This window comes from Ranitomeya variabilis, chromosome 4 (genome assembly GCF_051348905.1).
Source record: "Ranitomeya variabilis isolate aRanVar5 chromosome 4, aRanVar5.hap1, whole genome shotgun sequence".
NCBI classification, from domain to species: domain Eukaryota; kingdom Metazoa; phylum Chordata; class Amphibia; order Anura; family Dendrobatidae; genus Ranitomeya; species Ranitomeya variabilis.
In genome coordinates this window covers 32426134-32443046 of record NC_135235.1, presented here as the reverse complement: position 1 = coordinate 32443046, position 16913 = coordinate 32426134, and the positions used below count along the sequence as shown (strand labels likewise).

Here is a 16913-nt window from a genome sequence, read left to right as displayed (position 1 = left end):
TGTGATTATCAGATGCCTGAATACTCCAGACCTGCAAACTACCAAAACTTCTGCTCGAGCGGCGGTCACACTTGCTGATGATCTATTAATGATGGGCATTTGATTAGCATCACATGGCTGCTACTTATTATTTCCTAGGGAAGCAGTAAATATACGCTTTGTGCTATTTATCTGACTTTGTACTTGCCTAATTTTAAGACCTTTCTGGGGGCCAGAAATTATGTCCTGGTACATAACATTCAAAGAGGGTGCACTTAGTTGTTCTTGTGACTGTAGTTACACTTGTGCTCACAAGTTTACATACCCGGCAGAATTTTTGCTGTCTTGGCCTTTTTTCTGAGAATATGAATAACACCAAAACCTTTTCTCCACATATGGTTAGTGGTTGGGTGAAGCCATTTATTGTCAAACTACTGTGTTTTCTCTCTTTAAATCATAATGACAACCCAAAACATCCAAATTACCCTGATCAAAGTTTACATACCCTGGTGATTCTGGCCTGATAACATGCACAGAAGTTGACACAAATGGGTTGGAATGGCTGCTAAAGGTAACATCCTCACCTGTGAACTGTTTGCTTGTAATCAGTGTGTGTGCATAAAAGCTGAGTGACTTTCTGGGATCCAGACAGACTCTTGCATCTTTCATCCAGCCACTGACGTTTCTGGATTGAGAGTCATGGGGAAAGCAAAAGGATTGTCAACGAATCTACGGGAAAAGGTAGTTGAACTTTAAAAAACAGGAAAGAGATACAAAAAGATATCCAAGGGATTGATAATACCAGTCAGCAGAGTTCAAACTGTGATTAACAAATGGAAAATCAGGGGCTCTGTAAAAACAAAGCCACGGTCAGGGAGACCAGCAAAAATGTCGTCCACAACTGCCAGGAAAATTGTTCGGGATGCAAAGAAAAACCCACAAATAACATCAGCTGAAATACAGAACTCTCTGAAAACTAGTGGTGTGGCTGTTTCAAGATGCACAGACAGATGCTAGACAACCCAGGAATTTACAGGAGGCTTTCTGCCAAGAAGAGTGGGCAGCTTTACCATCTGAGAAAATAAAGAACCTCATCCACAACTACCACAAAAGACTTCAAGCTGTCATTGATGTTAGAGGGGGCAATACACGGTATTAAGATATGGGGTATGTGAACTTTTGATCAGGGTCATATGAATGTTTTGGATTCTCATTATGGTTTAAAAAGAGAAAACACAGTAGTTTGACAATAAATGGCTTCACCCAACCACTAACCATGAGTGGAGAAAAAGGTTTGGTGTCATCATTCATATTGTCTGAAAAAAGGCCAAGAAAGCACAAATTCTTCTAGGGTATGTAACCTTTTGAGCACAACTGTATGTTTATGGCCCCCTTCAAACAGGGTATTCTGGTTGTGAAACTTTTTTAAGAACTAACCAACTTTTTACTAAACTTTTCCTGTATTTACCAATCTTGATTTAAAAAAAAAATAAATAAAAAATACTGGAATACCCCATAGGTTTTTGCACTTCATTAACCTTTTTCGCTTGCTTCCCTCTATTCATGTGCTGAATTCCAATGATTGTAGCTCTGTGACCTAATGAGTCAGTGTGGATGACAGGAGCTATCACGTATGGGAGATGCTCTGCGACCTTGACTGCCTACAGTTTCCTGTCACTTAATAACTGGGCAGAACACGTCCCGTTGTGCGTGGGCTGGAGCCGGTGGACAGAATAGACTGAGGATTTCATCTTTAACTTGTGGTTCTTTTTCCTTCGCAGACCTAATGCTCCTTGATGATAAGGGTAACCGGACGGGGAAACCTGATAAGGAGCGGCAGATCGAGGTCCTGCAACTCTTGTTTTTGCTTCTCCCATCCCCCAACAGGAATCTCCTTAAACTCCTATTGGATCTCCTGTACCAAACGGCCAAAAAACAGGACCGCAACAAGATGTCCGCCCACAACCTGGCGCTGATGTTTGCACCACACATCTTATGGCCCAAGAATGTAAGTCCGGACTGGTAGGAGGATATTTCACCAATTCATCTCAATCAGGATGATCGAATAGTAAGACTGACTTTTAGGGTAACATTTGTAATTTGCGCCTCAAGAGGGTCCCCACATTGCAATAATTGGGCATGCGTTACTCGGTTAATCAGCTTTGCCTAGTGCCTTCGTGGAGCACAGTGATATGCAGCACCTGGGTTTGCATCTGACTGGATGGTAATTGAGCTTTTTTCGATATATCCGGGACCTAAAATCTGTCTAAACACTAATAGGCAGCTGCCACATACCTGCCTGTTGTGCCCGGCACACTTCTCCGCCAGCACTGATCGCTCATACTGGTGATTTAGCTGCTTCTGCTGACATCACCTCGACAGTCGCAGATTCTTCTCTGCTCTGTTGACAGGGCGGGCCTTCCGACTTCTTTATGATTGACAGCCAGATTCCCGCTGCCTAACTGGGGGAGCCGACTGTCAATCAGAATGACGTCTGACATAAGGGCAGAAAAAAAGCCGCCGCTCTGTTGACGTGACAGCAGCATAGGCAGCTGAATCGCCGACAGGAGCGGCCTGTGACCTCTCTGTGCCAGGGAAAACCTGCACGGGCACAACAGGTAGGTAGTAACTACCTGCTTGTTGGTGCTTAGGCACATTATTTGTTTTCCACAATATCCCGGATATCCCCTTTAGGACATGCGTCTTTGTGCTAAGCCACACCCATTTGTCACATGAGCCATGCAAATTTTTGTAAATCTTCAATGTCTCAATCAGAAAATGCACAGCCTACGTTCTCTTTAATGTAAGTTTTTGTAAGTCAGAATATTTTTATATTTTTCTGAATATTTTATCCTTTGTTTCCTATTTGTATCTTAGGTCACTGCAAATGATTTACAAGAACACATAATAAAGCTGACCAACGGAGTCACCTTCATGATTAAACATTCGCAAAAACTTTTTAAGGTAAGTGTGCGTTGTATACACCTTACCCAAATGTAAGTAAGGGCGTCCTACTCTCCATCAGTACTGGCCTGTCCATAGATTCAATTTTTTTTTTTGCTTCTGTGAAACAACTACTCTGCGCCCTGCATATTGGAATTGTGACCAGGTATTGGTAAGTATGGCCTCTCCTCTGTGGTGTGCCTAAAAATGTCTTTAAGGCTATGTGCACACGTTCAGGAATGTCTGCAGAATTTTCCTCAACAAAATCCGTGTTTTTTGCTCGTGGCTTTTTTTTTTTTTTGCGGATTTTTCGCGTCTTTTTTTTTTTTCCCCCAGAGCTTCCCAATGCAATAATATAGCGGCAAAATTAATGAACATGCTGTTTTTTACCGCGATGCGTTTTTTTCGCGGAAAAAAGCAGCATGTGCACAAGAATTGTGGAATGCATTGAAATGATGGGATGCTTAATGTAAGCTGCTTTTTTTTTAGCTTTTTTTTCCACAGAAAACGGCAGAGAAAAAAACGCAAAAAATCCTGAACGTGTGCACATAGCCTAAGGCCGGTTTCACACGTCAGTGGCTCCGGTACGTGAGGTGACAGTTTCCTCACGTACCGGAGCCACTGACACACGAAGACACATTAAAATCAATGCATCTGTGCAGATGTCATTGATTTTTTTGCGGACCGTGTCTCCGTGTGCCAAACACGGAGACATGTCAGTGTTCGTGGGAGCGCACGTATTACACGGACCCATTAAAGTCAATAGGTCCGTGTAAAACACGTACCGCACACGGACGTTCTCCGTGTGCCGTGCAGGAGACAGCGCTCCAGTAAGCGCTGTCCCCCCCACATGGTGCTGAAGCCGCGATTCATATCTTCTGTGCAGCAGCGTTTGCTGTAAAGAAGATATGAATAATCCATTTTTTTAGTGGTATTTCGTGTTTAAAATAAAGCTCCATGTCCCCACCCCTTGTGCGCCCCCCCGCTGTTCTGAAAATACTCACCCGCCTCCCTCGTTGGCTGTCGCTGCTTCCTGTCCTGGCCGCACCTTCTACTGTATGCGGTCACGTGGGGCCGCCGATTACAGTCATGAATATGCGGCTCCACCTCCCATAGGGGCGGAGCCGACTATTCATGATTGTAAATGAGCGGCCCCACGTGACCGCATACAGGAGAAGCTGCGGCCAGGACAGGACACTGCGAGGGAGGCAGGTGAGTATTTTCAGAACAGCGGGTGGCCAACGTGAGCTCACGGACACGGATAACTCCGGTACCGTTTTTTTCTGGTACCGGAATTATCTGGACGTGTGAGACTGGCCTAAGAAAGATTGTTAAAAATAAAAAAAAAATACCCCAAACATTATTAGAAGTATGGTATTGTCATGTCAAGTGTACACTCCTGATTGGATTTTTTCTTCTCTTTATGGTGTTTACCAAACACCAGAATTGCAGTTTTCAGCTCCCTTTAAAAAAATAAAAATAAAAAATAAAATTAAAATAAAAAGGGAAACTCGTTAAGAAATCAAAATGTAGTATTTAGTCCAAATTGAAGCAATAAAAACGTGAGCTTGTTATTGAAACTGCAGTCCCTAAATGTGTCCATCAATGGATAAATATTTGAGCCGCAGATAATGGCAACACAAACCAAACTTATTTATTTATTGTTTACAAATTTACAATTCTATATATATTTTTTATTTAGTTATTTATTTTTTAACCACTGACATTTGCGAACAGTGTAGTTTCACTGACCTGTGCAAACATGTTGCCAGCTCGTTTTTACCACACAATGAACACTGTAAAATTAAAGCCCCAAAAAAGTATGTCAGACTTTTTTTTTTTTTTTCTTTATTGCCATTTAGCCGTAAACAAACGGTGAAATTCATAACTCCAAACACGTGCCCGCTCTGATAGTGTTTTTTTTTTTGTTTGTTTTTTTAAGTCGTGGCTCTTAGGAAAGGGGGAAAAAATGTAAGCACTGGAAAAAAAGAAAAGAAAAAAAACTCCAGAAAATCGTCAATTATAAAGGGGTCATGTAATGGGGCATTTTCTGATCATACAGTTGGACAGCGACCTGTCGTCTGTATTAGTCGGCCATTCTGGATCCTGGGGAAGCTTCATCACAGCCCTAATGCTCCGTTATATTTGCACATTATACATGTCTCCTAAATTTCCTTGGCAGTGATGCAATGAATAGCGACACATTTTTGTGTTTTCTTTAACCTTTCCCTGTGTGGCCCATTTACCATTCATCATTTCTGAATTGTGCGCACTTCTGTGACTCCCAGGTGGTCACTTTCCATCCATAGTCTATTAATACATTAGCTATCTAGATGGATGTTTGCAGCTCTCGGGCACCGTGAGACATTTGCGTCAGTGATCAGCGCTAGTCAGATGAGAAAGAAGCGAAGGTTGCCCTTAATTATGTGTAGGCGGGAACCCGATATACCAGGATCGGCACTCGTCTGTCTGCAGCGCTCATAATTGGGCTGAATGACGGATGTTGTTAGGCATGCCACCTATACAAACATGGGCCGTTTTCATTATTGCATTTGTAATTTTTCTTGTCTTGTGTTTTTCACCATTTTTATTTTATAAAGTCTATGGTATGCGTTCGCTTTTGTTTTTTTTGTTCTTCGTTGTGCACTTGGGTTTTTGTTTTCAATGAGTTTGCTTTCGATTTTCATCAATTGAGACTTATTAATGTCCCAAATTGAGTTTGTACCTCAAACTCCTTCCTCACCAACCCCCACATCAATTAACTACAGATATGTCAAACACTGTGTGGCCTTTAATAGGCCTCTGGGTGTCATGACAGCCAATCGATCGCACTCGCAGATGTGACGGTAAAAGACACCCCCTCTTTCACTTTTAGTGGCCAAAACAGAGTACAGCATCCGTGTGGTTGTGCAGAGCGATTTACTGCTATGGAACAGTAACCATATCAGTTGCCCAAATTCAGTCTGGAACAGTTTGTTTATAATCCTAAAAGGATTGGGAAACCCTTGGATCGGTGTTGCGTACAATCGAGAAAATAAGTATTTGATACACTGCCAATTTTGCAAGTTTTCCCACCTACAAAGAATGGAGAGGTCTGTAGTTTTTATCATAGGTACAGTTCACCTGTGAGAGACAGAATCTAACAATAAAGCCCCTCACAGGTGAACTGTACCTACGATTAAAATTACAGACCTCCATTCTTTGGAGGTGGGATAACTTGCATAATTGGCAGTGTAAAAATACTTAATGTGGGGTGTGGCTATGTAACAGGAGCGAGAGGATGCACCCGGGGAGAGCTCCTGCTATCCTGAATAAATCCTGGCACCTAAACCCCTTCCAGTGTGGGTTACTCAGTTTGGAGACCCTCTTGGACCCCGGAGGGTGAGCGGCTGCTGCGGAGAGTGTTACGGAGCTGGAAGAGGAGCGGAGATCCTGGAAGGCCTGTGGGAGCGGTGAGGCATACACGAGGCGGCAGCCATTTTCCATGCGCGCTCGCTCAGGAAGCACAGAGCGACGCCGGCCTCCATTACCACTGGGACCCTTCTGAGCCTGGGAGGCTCTGCGGAGCGCGGCTAGACCTGGGTGCGCCGGAGGTTGGAAGGAGCTGGTCGGTGGTGCCAGCCGGAGGTGGCGGTCACTCCATAAGTGCGCGCCTTATCAGGAAGAGACGCGGCGCTGAACGCCATCCTTACGGCGCTGTCTGGGAGGTGTGCACATATCCTGATCCAAATTGCGGGGACAGTCGGAGTGTGCCCTGAGATATTGGGCCCCGTGCTCCCCCTATTCGGCAGTCACCTATCCCTATCAGTGCTAGAGACTTGGAGGGATTGGCTCCCCTCCTTGCTGCTCTCTCTGCGGGGGCTGCGGGCTCTCCCCTCCTTACCCTGGTGCACAAAGTTTGACCTGGACTGGGCAATACTGCGTTTAGTGAACTATATTGCTACTATAAATATCCTGCTCATTTTGCGCTGCCTGCTAGGCTCTGTATACGGGATTCGTATTACTCTATCATCTTTATGAGTGGAGCTGTCTCTTTTATTATCCTGGTCATCTGGTTGTCCTTCACATCTGTCAGTCATGCAGTATTCAAAGAGTTCAGGAGCTGCTGACAAACTGAAGAAATTTGCTAGAGAGGACCATTCGGATGGTGGGCGGACACTTAGAAATAATCCTGCACAGGCTCCACGGAAAGGCCGCCTGTCGGACAGTGTTGAAGAGGGTGAACAGGAAGAACTGACCCTCAAGCAGGCCTCTGAACAACTAATGCAGGCCATCTCTTTGACTAGATCTTCTCTTACTGAAAAAATAGAGAACGTGCACACTGAGGTTGGCCGCCTGAGACATGATATGCAAACCATGGGTGGACGTATCACAGAGGTGGAGACAAGAGTGTCACAAGTGGAGGACACCATCCCTCCCATGGAGGCTAAATTGACAAAGGTGGCTGGCTCCATAAATGCTTGGAAACAAAAAGCGGATGACCTGGAGAATAGACTACGTCGGAATAATATCCGAATTATTGGTCTGCCGGAACGCTCCGAGGGTCAACGTCCTGAAGAATTTCTGGAGGAATGGCTCAAGACCTCTCTGGGAGGCGAATTTTCCTCAACTTTCTCCGTGGAGAGAGCCCATAGAGTTCCTACGAGACCCCTCTCCCCTGGAGCTCCGCCGAGACCCTTTTTGGCACGTCTTCTCAACTGCAAAGACAGAGACACTATCCTGCGCCTGGCAAGGCAGAAGAGCCCTATTAAATTCCACAATGCTACTATTTCAATCTTCCCGGATTTCTCAATGGAACTCCAGAAACAGCGGGCACGGTTTATGGATATAAAGAAGCAACTCAGAGACCGAAATGTTATATACTCCATGATTTATCCAGCTCGTCTGCGCGTTGTTCATGATGGCACCTCTGTTTTTTTTCACTGATCCGGAAGAGGCGGCTGTGGCTGCGAACCTACGGGGTGTCCAACGCAAAAAAATCCTAATTTAGTTGTGCTGATCATTGCATATTGGAGCTCTCTATGTGGACGTCCCACTTAACAACAATACCGGACGCTGAATCTAGCGAGGGTATCCCCATTTTTTTCTTGTCAATAGGAGCACAGGACTTCACTCCTATACTGTTTGGTTTTTGCTCTGTTTCTGTTTTTATGTTGGTTTTATTTGTTTTGTAGGTAGAAATCGCCGCAAACAGTTCTCCTGCCTTGTATGTATGGGTTGTCCCCAGTCTCAACCCGGATGCCACTATTTATCATATTTTGAAATGTGGGTATGGGGTCTGAGGTAGTCTGTATGACCTGGAATGTACGGGGTATTAAATCACCTCTGAAGAAGATTAAGGTCTTTTCTCAGATCAAGCGTCATCACCCCCATATAGTGGCGCTGGTGGAGACACATTTGACCAGAGATTCAGTCCGCTGTGTACAGAAACCATGGGTGCAATGGTCCGTCCACGCATTTCACACTAGCTATTCTAGAGGGGTCTCACTGCTCATTCACCGGGAGGTCAGATGGGAGGTCAGAGAGGCTAGAAGGGACACCGAAGGTCGTTTTGTCTTTGTACATGCTCTAATTAACTCTCGTGAATGTTATACTGTGTGTTTTCAACCCCCCCTCCGGCTAATGTCTCGGTTCTTTGGAGGGCATTGAGTTTAGCTCTAAGCTTCCCGGAAGCTAATGGTTTTTGTATGGGGGACTTTAATCTGGTTATGGATAGTCGCCTGGATAGACTGAGTGACGAGACGACTGGGGAGCCTCCAACACAGGCTCCTTCCCAAATGGCTTTATTTATGGAGGGAAGTGGATGGTTGGATCTGTGGAGAATATGCCACCCCGGGGTGAAGGGATATACCTGCCATTCATCTACCAGACGCACCCTCTCCCGCATAGATTACATATTTGGTTCCGAGAAGGTGGCAATGTGGGTAGACAGTATTGAACACGGTAATAGGGGAATATCTGACCACAGCCCAATTATCCTTAACCCCTTCACCCCCGGAGCTTTTTCCGTTTTCGTTTTTCGCTCCCCTCCTTCCCAGAGCCATAACTTTTTTTTATTTTTCCGTCAATTTGGCCATGTGAGGGCTTATTTTTTGCGGGACGAGTTGTACTTTTGAACGACATCATTGGTTTTACCATGTCGTGTACTAGAAAACGGGAAAATTCCAAGTGCAGTGAAATTGCAAAAAAAGTGCAATCCCACACTTGTTTTTTGCTTGCCTATTTTGCTAGGTTCACTAAATGCTAAAACTGACCTGCCATTATGATTCTCCAGGTCAGTACGAGTTCATAGACACCTAACATGGCTAGGTTATTTTTCACCTAAGTGGTGAAAAAAAATTCCAAACTTTGCAAAAAACAAAACAAAATTGCACCATTTTCCGATACTCGTAGCGTCTCCATTTTTCGTGATCTGGAGTCAGGTGAGGGCTTATTTTTTGCGTGCCGAGCTGGCATTTTTAATGATAGTATTTTGGTGCAGATACGTTCTTTTGATTGCCCGTTATTGCATTTTAATGCAATGTCGTGGCGACCAAAAAAACGTAAATCTGGCGTTTCGATTTTTTTTCTCATTACGCCGTTTAGCGATCAGGTTAATGCTTTTTTTTTATTGATAGATCGGGCGATTCTGAACGCGGCGATACCAAATATGTGTAGGTTGGGGTTTTTTTTTATTGATTTATTTTGATTGGGGCGAAAGGGGGGTGATTTAAACTTTTATATATTTTTTTTTTTTTCACATTTTTTTTTACTTTTTTTTTTTACTTTTGCCATGCTTCTATAGCCTCCATGGGAGGCTAGAAGCAGGCACAGCCCGATCGGCTCTGCTATGCAGCAGTGATCATAAGATCGCTGCTACACAGCAGAAATGCCGGTGTGCTGTGAGCGCCGACCACAGGGTGGCGCTCACAGCCACCGGCGATCAGTAACCATAGAGGTCTCCAGGACCTCTATGGTTACAATGTACAAGCATCGCCGACCCCCGATCATGTGACGGGGGTCGGCGATGCGCTCATATCCGGCCGCACGGCCGGATGCGGTAGTTAAATGCCGCTGTCTGCGTTTGACAGCGGCATTTAACTAGTTAATAGCGGCGGGTGATCGCGATTTCACCCGCCGCTATTGCGCGCACATGTCAGCTGTAAAAAACAGCTGACATGTCGCGACTTTGATGTGCGCTCACCGCCGGAGCGCACATCAAAGCAGGGGACCCGACATCTGACGTACTATTACGTCAGATGTCGGGAAGGGGTTAATCTTTAAATTTGCACACTCCAATAATGGCATACTCTGGAAACTGAATCCGTTTTGGCTTAAATTACTGGATTCTAGTGATAGAACTGTTGATCAGCTGGAATGTTTTCTCTCATCTCACCCGGAGCCCCAGGACACTAATATATTTTGGGATGCCCTTAAGGCATATCTACGGAGATGTCTGTCGTCCACAATTTCCTATATAAAGAGGGTGACCTCAGGGGAGGATGACGAGGTTGAGAGATTCGAAATCTGCATATATACCTGACCCTACTAGTGGCAATAGACTTGAGTGGTTATCTTCTCAGAGGCTATATGTCCAACATACGGACACCAAGTCCAAGCGTAAATTATTCTTTGCGCGCCAATCTTACTTTGAATTGGGCAACCAAGCTAGTAAATTTCTGGCCTTTTTGGTACGCCAACATAATATATCCAATACTAGATTACAGATCCGAACATCTGACGGACTACTGGTGTCCTCAACCGAGGAGAATACTCCACTGTTTTCATGAATATTATAAGTCACTATATTCATCCAAATGTGACTTTGATATCCCGGAAAACCTAAACTACCTATCGGATATAACGTTTCCCACACTAAGCCCAACACAGCGAGCCTATATGGACGCTGAGTTTACCTTGGAGGAGGTTGAATATGCTATGGCAGATATGGCTTCCGGGAAAGCTCCTGGTCCAGACGGGTTTCCCATTGAATTATATAAGAAATATCGGCGTACACTAGCGCCACTTTTGTTGAAAATATTTCGGGGACTGTGGGAGGCAGGGTCTATGCCCGACACCTATTACGAGGCAAACATTATTGTACTTAAAAAAGAGGGGAAGGACCCTTTGGAATGTGGATCTTACCGTCCTATATCTTTGGTAAACGTGGACTATAAAATCTTTACTAAAATTCTAGCTACCAGACTAAACTCAATTATACTAGCCCTTATACATCCAGACCAAACAGGTTTCATGCCAGGTAAGAATACCTCTATTAATATTAGACGAGTTCAATCGGTAATCCAATACAGTTCATTAGTATTAGATAACTCCTGGGCACTGGCATCGCTGGATGCGGCCAAGGCCTTTGATTCTCTCGAGTGGCACTTCCTCTCAGCCTGTTTACAAAAATATGGCTTCGGAGACAAATTTTTAAAATGGGTGGGTCTACTGTATATCAAACCTAGAGCCCGTCTAATTGTAAACGGCACAAATTCTGCACCCTTTTCACTACATCGAGGAACCCGCCAGGGGTGCCCCCTCTCCCCGGCGATAGAGGCATTGGCGATACGTGTGAGGTCCTCTCCAGATATTAAAGGCATAGACATAGCTGGTCGGGTGGATACCATCGGTCTGTATGCTGATGACATGGTGATCTTTGTGGGTAAAGCGGAAGGAACTTTGCCGCGGGTGATTGCTACTATAGACGAATTTAGTAGATTTTCAGGCCTATACATAAATTGGGATAAGTCCGCGTTGATGCCTCTCTCCCATATTCCAATGCCTCGCCTTGGGACCCTGTCTCCCCTTCCCATTGTAACCAGTTTCAAATACCTAGGCATACATATTTCTCAACTTAGTGGGCTTGACTTACAACTTAATATATTTCCCCTGATGGAACTGGTTAAATCTAAATTTGCAGCTTGGTCTAAACTCCCACTTTCTGTAGCTGGTCGCATTAATTTAATTAAAATGATACTACTACCCAAACTCAGTTACTTCCTTCAGCACAGTGCGGTGCCGATCCCTAAATCCTTTTTTACTCTTTAAATTCTCAAACTACAACTTTCATATGGGGCACTTCCAGACCCAAACTTAAACTGTCCACGCTGCAGAGGCCAAAACAGGGGGGTGGGGTGGCGTTGCCGGATTTCTATTTCTATAAGGCTACGTTCACACTAGCGTTGTGCGCCACTGCGTCGGCGACACAACGCACGCAAAAACGCTGCGTTTTGCGACGCATGCGTCGGTTTTTGCCGAAAATCGGACGCAAGAAAAATGCAACTTGTTGCGTTTTCTTGGTCCGACGCTTGCGGCAAAAAAGACGCATGTGTCGCACAACGCAACAAAAAAAAATGCATGCGTCCCCCATGTTAAGTATAGGGGCGCATGACGAACGTAGCCTTATCTGGCAGGTCAGGCTAAAGCTCTCAATAAGTGGATGCCCGATAGGTCCCCTCCCAACTCTGAAAGTCACCTTTTTCAGTCGGCCCAAATTGATTGTCCACTACACTTTCTGGAAATGGAGAAAACTAATACCCCACGTCTGCTACATTTGCTTCGTTTGGCGCGATTGGTCTGGAGGCAAATTAAAAAAATTATTAAATTTACAGCCATTATAGCGGAGATGCCCCTGTGGAACAACGGATATTTCCCAGCATTATCTAATCACCCGTCCACTGACTTCTGGGTGGCGCATGGCGTCTCCTCCATAGGTGATCTATATGATGGGGGAATTTTTGTATCATTTGAGCAATTACAAGCTAAACACAGTATACCACGGTCCCAATTTTTTAGATCTTTACAATTGAGATCCGCTATTCAATCGTATATGAGACACTCGGGCGCGGGTCGTGCTATTTCTTCTTTGCCCTTGATAGGGATCCTCAAATCTCAGGGCCCTCAAGGTCTTATCTCCTCCCTCTACACTTATTTGCTATCTTCAGGAGCTACATCTACTCTTAATTTTATTAGGGGAAAATGGGAGGGACTCCTTTCCAATATACAGGAGGAGGATTGGGAGGACGTTCTCGAGTCTCCGGTTAGGGTATCTCCATCAGTTAATAGGATGATCCAGTTATATACAGTATAATGCATCAAGCATATTTAACTCCGACACGGCTTTATAAAATGGGTCGATATCAAACGTCAGAGTGTCCGCGATGTCACTCATCAGATGCAGATTTTATCCACATGATATGGAGGTGCCCTGTTACTTCTCAGTATTGGAGGGAGGTGACGTCCTTACTAACTTCACTGTTATCGCTTCCTGTTCCCCTTGATCCATTAATTTGTATATTTGGAGTGTGGGAGGAGGAGACTTGGGATCATTACACTGAGATCCTCTTGCGGGAAACCCTTTTTATGGCACAAAAGGCATTGGCGCTGCGGTGGATGTGGAGCTCATGCCCTTCTCTGAGAACTTGGATTGACCTGGTAAATTCGATCATCCCATATGAGCGCACATTGTATCAGAACAGGGGGTGTCCGGGAAAGTTTGAAAAAATTTGGGGTAGATGGAATTCTTCCCACCTTACTCTGTAGTTCCAACATGACTGGTTTTGGTGGTGAGTGGGGACACCGCATGTGCGAGAGGCACGAGGTATTGCGGCGTATTAGTAGTTAGAATAGTGATGGGTACAATTTATGGTTCATATCTCTATATGTTACCAATAACTTAACGCCTTTACTTTACAGTTTCAAAAGAGCGTTGGTCATAACTGAAATATTATCCTATTGTATGCTTGCCAATGCATGATTTAAATGTATTGTTTATTATGTTCAAATTTTTGGAAACAAATGTATATGTAACATGATTCATTTTGTTGTTAATAAACGAATTTAAAAAAAAAATAAAAGTACTTAATGTACTGTATCTCTAGAGCCAAACAAACATTTGGCTTTTTTCCGTCTGCACCATCACTGCCCAAATCAATATTGTCCTCCCTGCAGTCACGCCGTGAAGGGGAAAGATGGCCGTAGGATTCCCTTTCTTGTGATCTATGGGGGACCTCTTGGGCTAGGTGGGCAAAGATTTAGCAGAATGGAGGGAGGGCACTGAGGAGATACTAATCATATTTTAGAAAACTTGATAATTTGTTTATTTTTACGGTTTTACTTTGCCTTAAAAAAAAAAAAATTTAATGTACACCAGCAATTTGTATATTCTGGCATAACGAAACACTCTAGAAAAATGTTAATTAATATCACATGGAACCCAAATGAAGTCTCAGCTGCTGCTTCCTATATTAGTCATTAACGTAAGTGTAATATTTGCATATCCATTAACCCCTCACTTGATTTATGTGACAGACGGACTGATTCAATAAGTTTCCATGCCAACATGCGCCATCGCACCAATATGGAAAACTTACGCCGATCCAACTAGTCGTAATCCGTTATGGCAAAAATGTGTCACTGAAACCTGCGAGTCCCGTGCGGCAGCACATTATACTAATTACTAAACCATGGGGTAAATAGCAAGTGATTGGGAATCGCGGGGCATATCAGTCAGGAGGCGGCGGTAATAGACTGTCGTGTGCGGCTCGGAGTATGGTATATGACACTAGACCGGCTTATAGCAGTAGGCCAATATACAGGTCGTCGGTTAATCACCACCACTACCAATTACACAGGTCTGGCATTATATTGGGGTGGTTTTTGTTTTTTTGTTTTTTTTTCCCTTTTTTTCTTCCCTATTTACACTTCTTTATAGCACCTGAAAACGGGAACGTGTAATACACAGCCAGCTAGTGTCATTTCTCAGGTTAATAAGGTGTCGGCGTTTATTGATTTGTGTTGGGTTACACTCGTCTGTCCGTGTTCCACGTCACACAGTCCTTGGATTAGGGATCTCCATTCCACTATTCCTCTGTTATACCTCCTGGAAATGTATAAATAAACCAGAGCCCATAACCATCCATGAAGCTGTAGAGTACAGGCCCGGAGGTCAGACACGCGAATTCATCCTTGGTGTGTAAGGAAGCCATGCATTCACAATAACAGCTGTCCCTTCATTCATACATTTCCAGGAGATAGAACTTCACATTCTGCTGATACTTAGTCCAATGCTGCTTTATCCCCCAGGGTTTGGGGTATGTTATACATTGGAGAAGTGGGGGGTGGCCCTTTTAATAATGGTCCTGGATTGTCGGCCCCTTGCCTTTTATACATGATTATCGCAGATACTGTAGCCGCTAATACAGCTGAGCGCTAATTGTATATTAGCAGGTTATAATGCAGCCGCTGTCGTCCCACTCCTATTTTATGTGAATACATTTGCCTAATGTGGGCTAATTACATATGTGCAGAAATGAAAATGGATTGCAATGAAATGTTTCACCATCTGTGCCGAAGAGGTTTCTCAACGCGTTTTTTTTTCTCCTTGCTTTCTTTTAGGCACCTGCTTATATACGGGAGTATGCCCGGCTGTACTTCAGCGGAAGCAAAACCCCTGCCTCCAAGGTAATAATGTAACCCATATAGTGGATTATACACACGGCATTGGTCAGGGACTAGAAATCTAAAGCGGGTCTCGCCAGTCTTCACAACACAAACTGCAGACATTCCTAAATGGACCGGACGTCTCCTCAGTGTCCCTCCTCCCTGCTGAGATCTCACACTGCTCAGTACAAGGTTCGGCAGTCAGACTGATTAGACCTGGACTCATGAGCTCTCCCGCTTTAGCTGGCCTCCTAAAATGCTTATTCTAATACCAAGATTCTAACAGCATTTGAACTTGGAATTTCACAGTAAGTACATCGGTCACATCAAGTCTAAGAGCACAACACTGTTTAGCCCATTTTAAAATGCATTTTGGGGGGTAACAGACCCCCTTTCATTATCCTATGTTTGCTCTCCTGTGTAATATATGCTTAAGCTGAGAATTGGCTGAGTGTGTGCGACACATACAAGCATCAATCAGGCAAATCAGCAGCTGGATCCAGCCCAAGACATCCATATGTCACATCTTCAACACCTATATGATATTCTCTCAAGGCTGATTAGGTTGAGGAAGAAAGTGAGAAAATGAAAAGCTCGCAGCAGGGACGGCCATAATTAATATTCATGCACACAGCAGGACGTAGCGTTCAGGGCTGAGACTGGAATCACGATCTCTCTGCCCAGGGCACTGCCCGATCAGCTCAGATTCTGGACTCCCATCCTCCTGTGGACGGGGCAGTCATGAATGAATACAATTGGCATAACCCTTTAAATTGCGCCTGCCTGCAGCTGCCACTAGGGGCAGCGTGCTGCGTTATTGTAGACACTAAATGCATTGTGCTCCCCCTAGTGGTAGCCCGAAATCCCTTGCACAGACAAACTGAGCTCCTATGGTGCGAAAAGGGTCTGTTAATGTATTTATTTATTTTTAAAGTATTTTTCACCAAACTGGAGATGTTAAGGAAAGTTCACTTTTTCCCTCCTGTCCTTATCCTGTAGGATGACTTGGAGCTTTTATCCTCTCAAACCCACAATGAATTTAAGTTTCTAAAAAGCCAGAAAAGAAGTCTGCTAGGATCGTCACCCTCATCCTCCACATCTCAGCAGGAGCTGACGCAGCGCCGCACCGAGGAAGCATTAAGAGACTTGTTTCAACATGTCCACCATATGCCGGATTCTGCCAAGAAGAAGAAACTCATCCGACAGGTATGGCCGTGTGTAGTCATTCTGCGACGTCCTTGATACATTAGTATGTGATCTGTGACAGCAGCCAACAGCCGTCACTCACCCCATAGCCTGCTGAGATGCAGCACAACAGCTGCAGCGCCCTCTTGTGCCCACGGCTGCAATGGCTGCAGTGCCACCTTGCTGCCCACAGATGGCTGCAGCGCCCTCTTGTGCCCACGGCTGCAATGGCTGCAGTGCCACCTTGCTGCCCACAGATGGCTGCAGCGTCCTCTTGTGCCCACGGCTGAAATGGCTGCAGTGCCACCTTGCTGCCCACAGATGGCTGCAGCGCCCTCTCGTGCCCACGGCTGAAGTGGAAGCAGTAATTCCTAACGCCATAA

At 44.7% G+C, this 16913-nt stretch overlaps 1 protein-coding gene across 2 annotated transcripts in view; it reads left to right on the top strand.

Moving 5' to 3' along the window:
- ARHGAP19 (Rho GTPase activating protein 19) overlaps positions 1-16913 on the top strand; it is a 56129-nt gene that overhangs the window by 34084 nt on the left and 5132 nt on the right. For both annotated transcript variants that reach the window (XM_077258295.1, XM_077258296.1), the window contains exons 5-8: positions 1761-1987; positions 2857-2943; positions 15301-15366; positions 16345-16551. In XM_077258295.1, coding sequence (XP_077114410.1) covers positions 1761-1987; positions 2857-2943; positions 15301-15366; positions 16345-16551 — 587 coding nt within the window. The remainder of the gene's footprint in view (positions 1-1760; positions 1988-2856; positions 2944-15300; positions 15367-16344; positions 16552-16913) is intronic.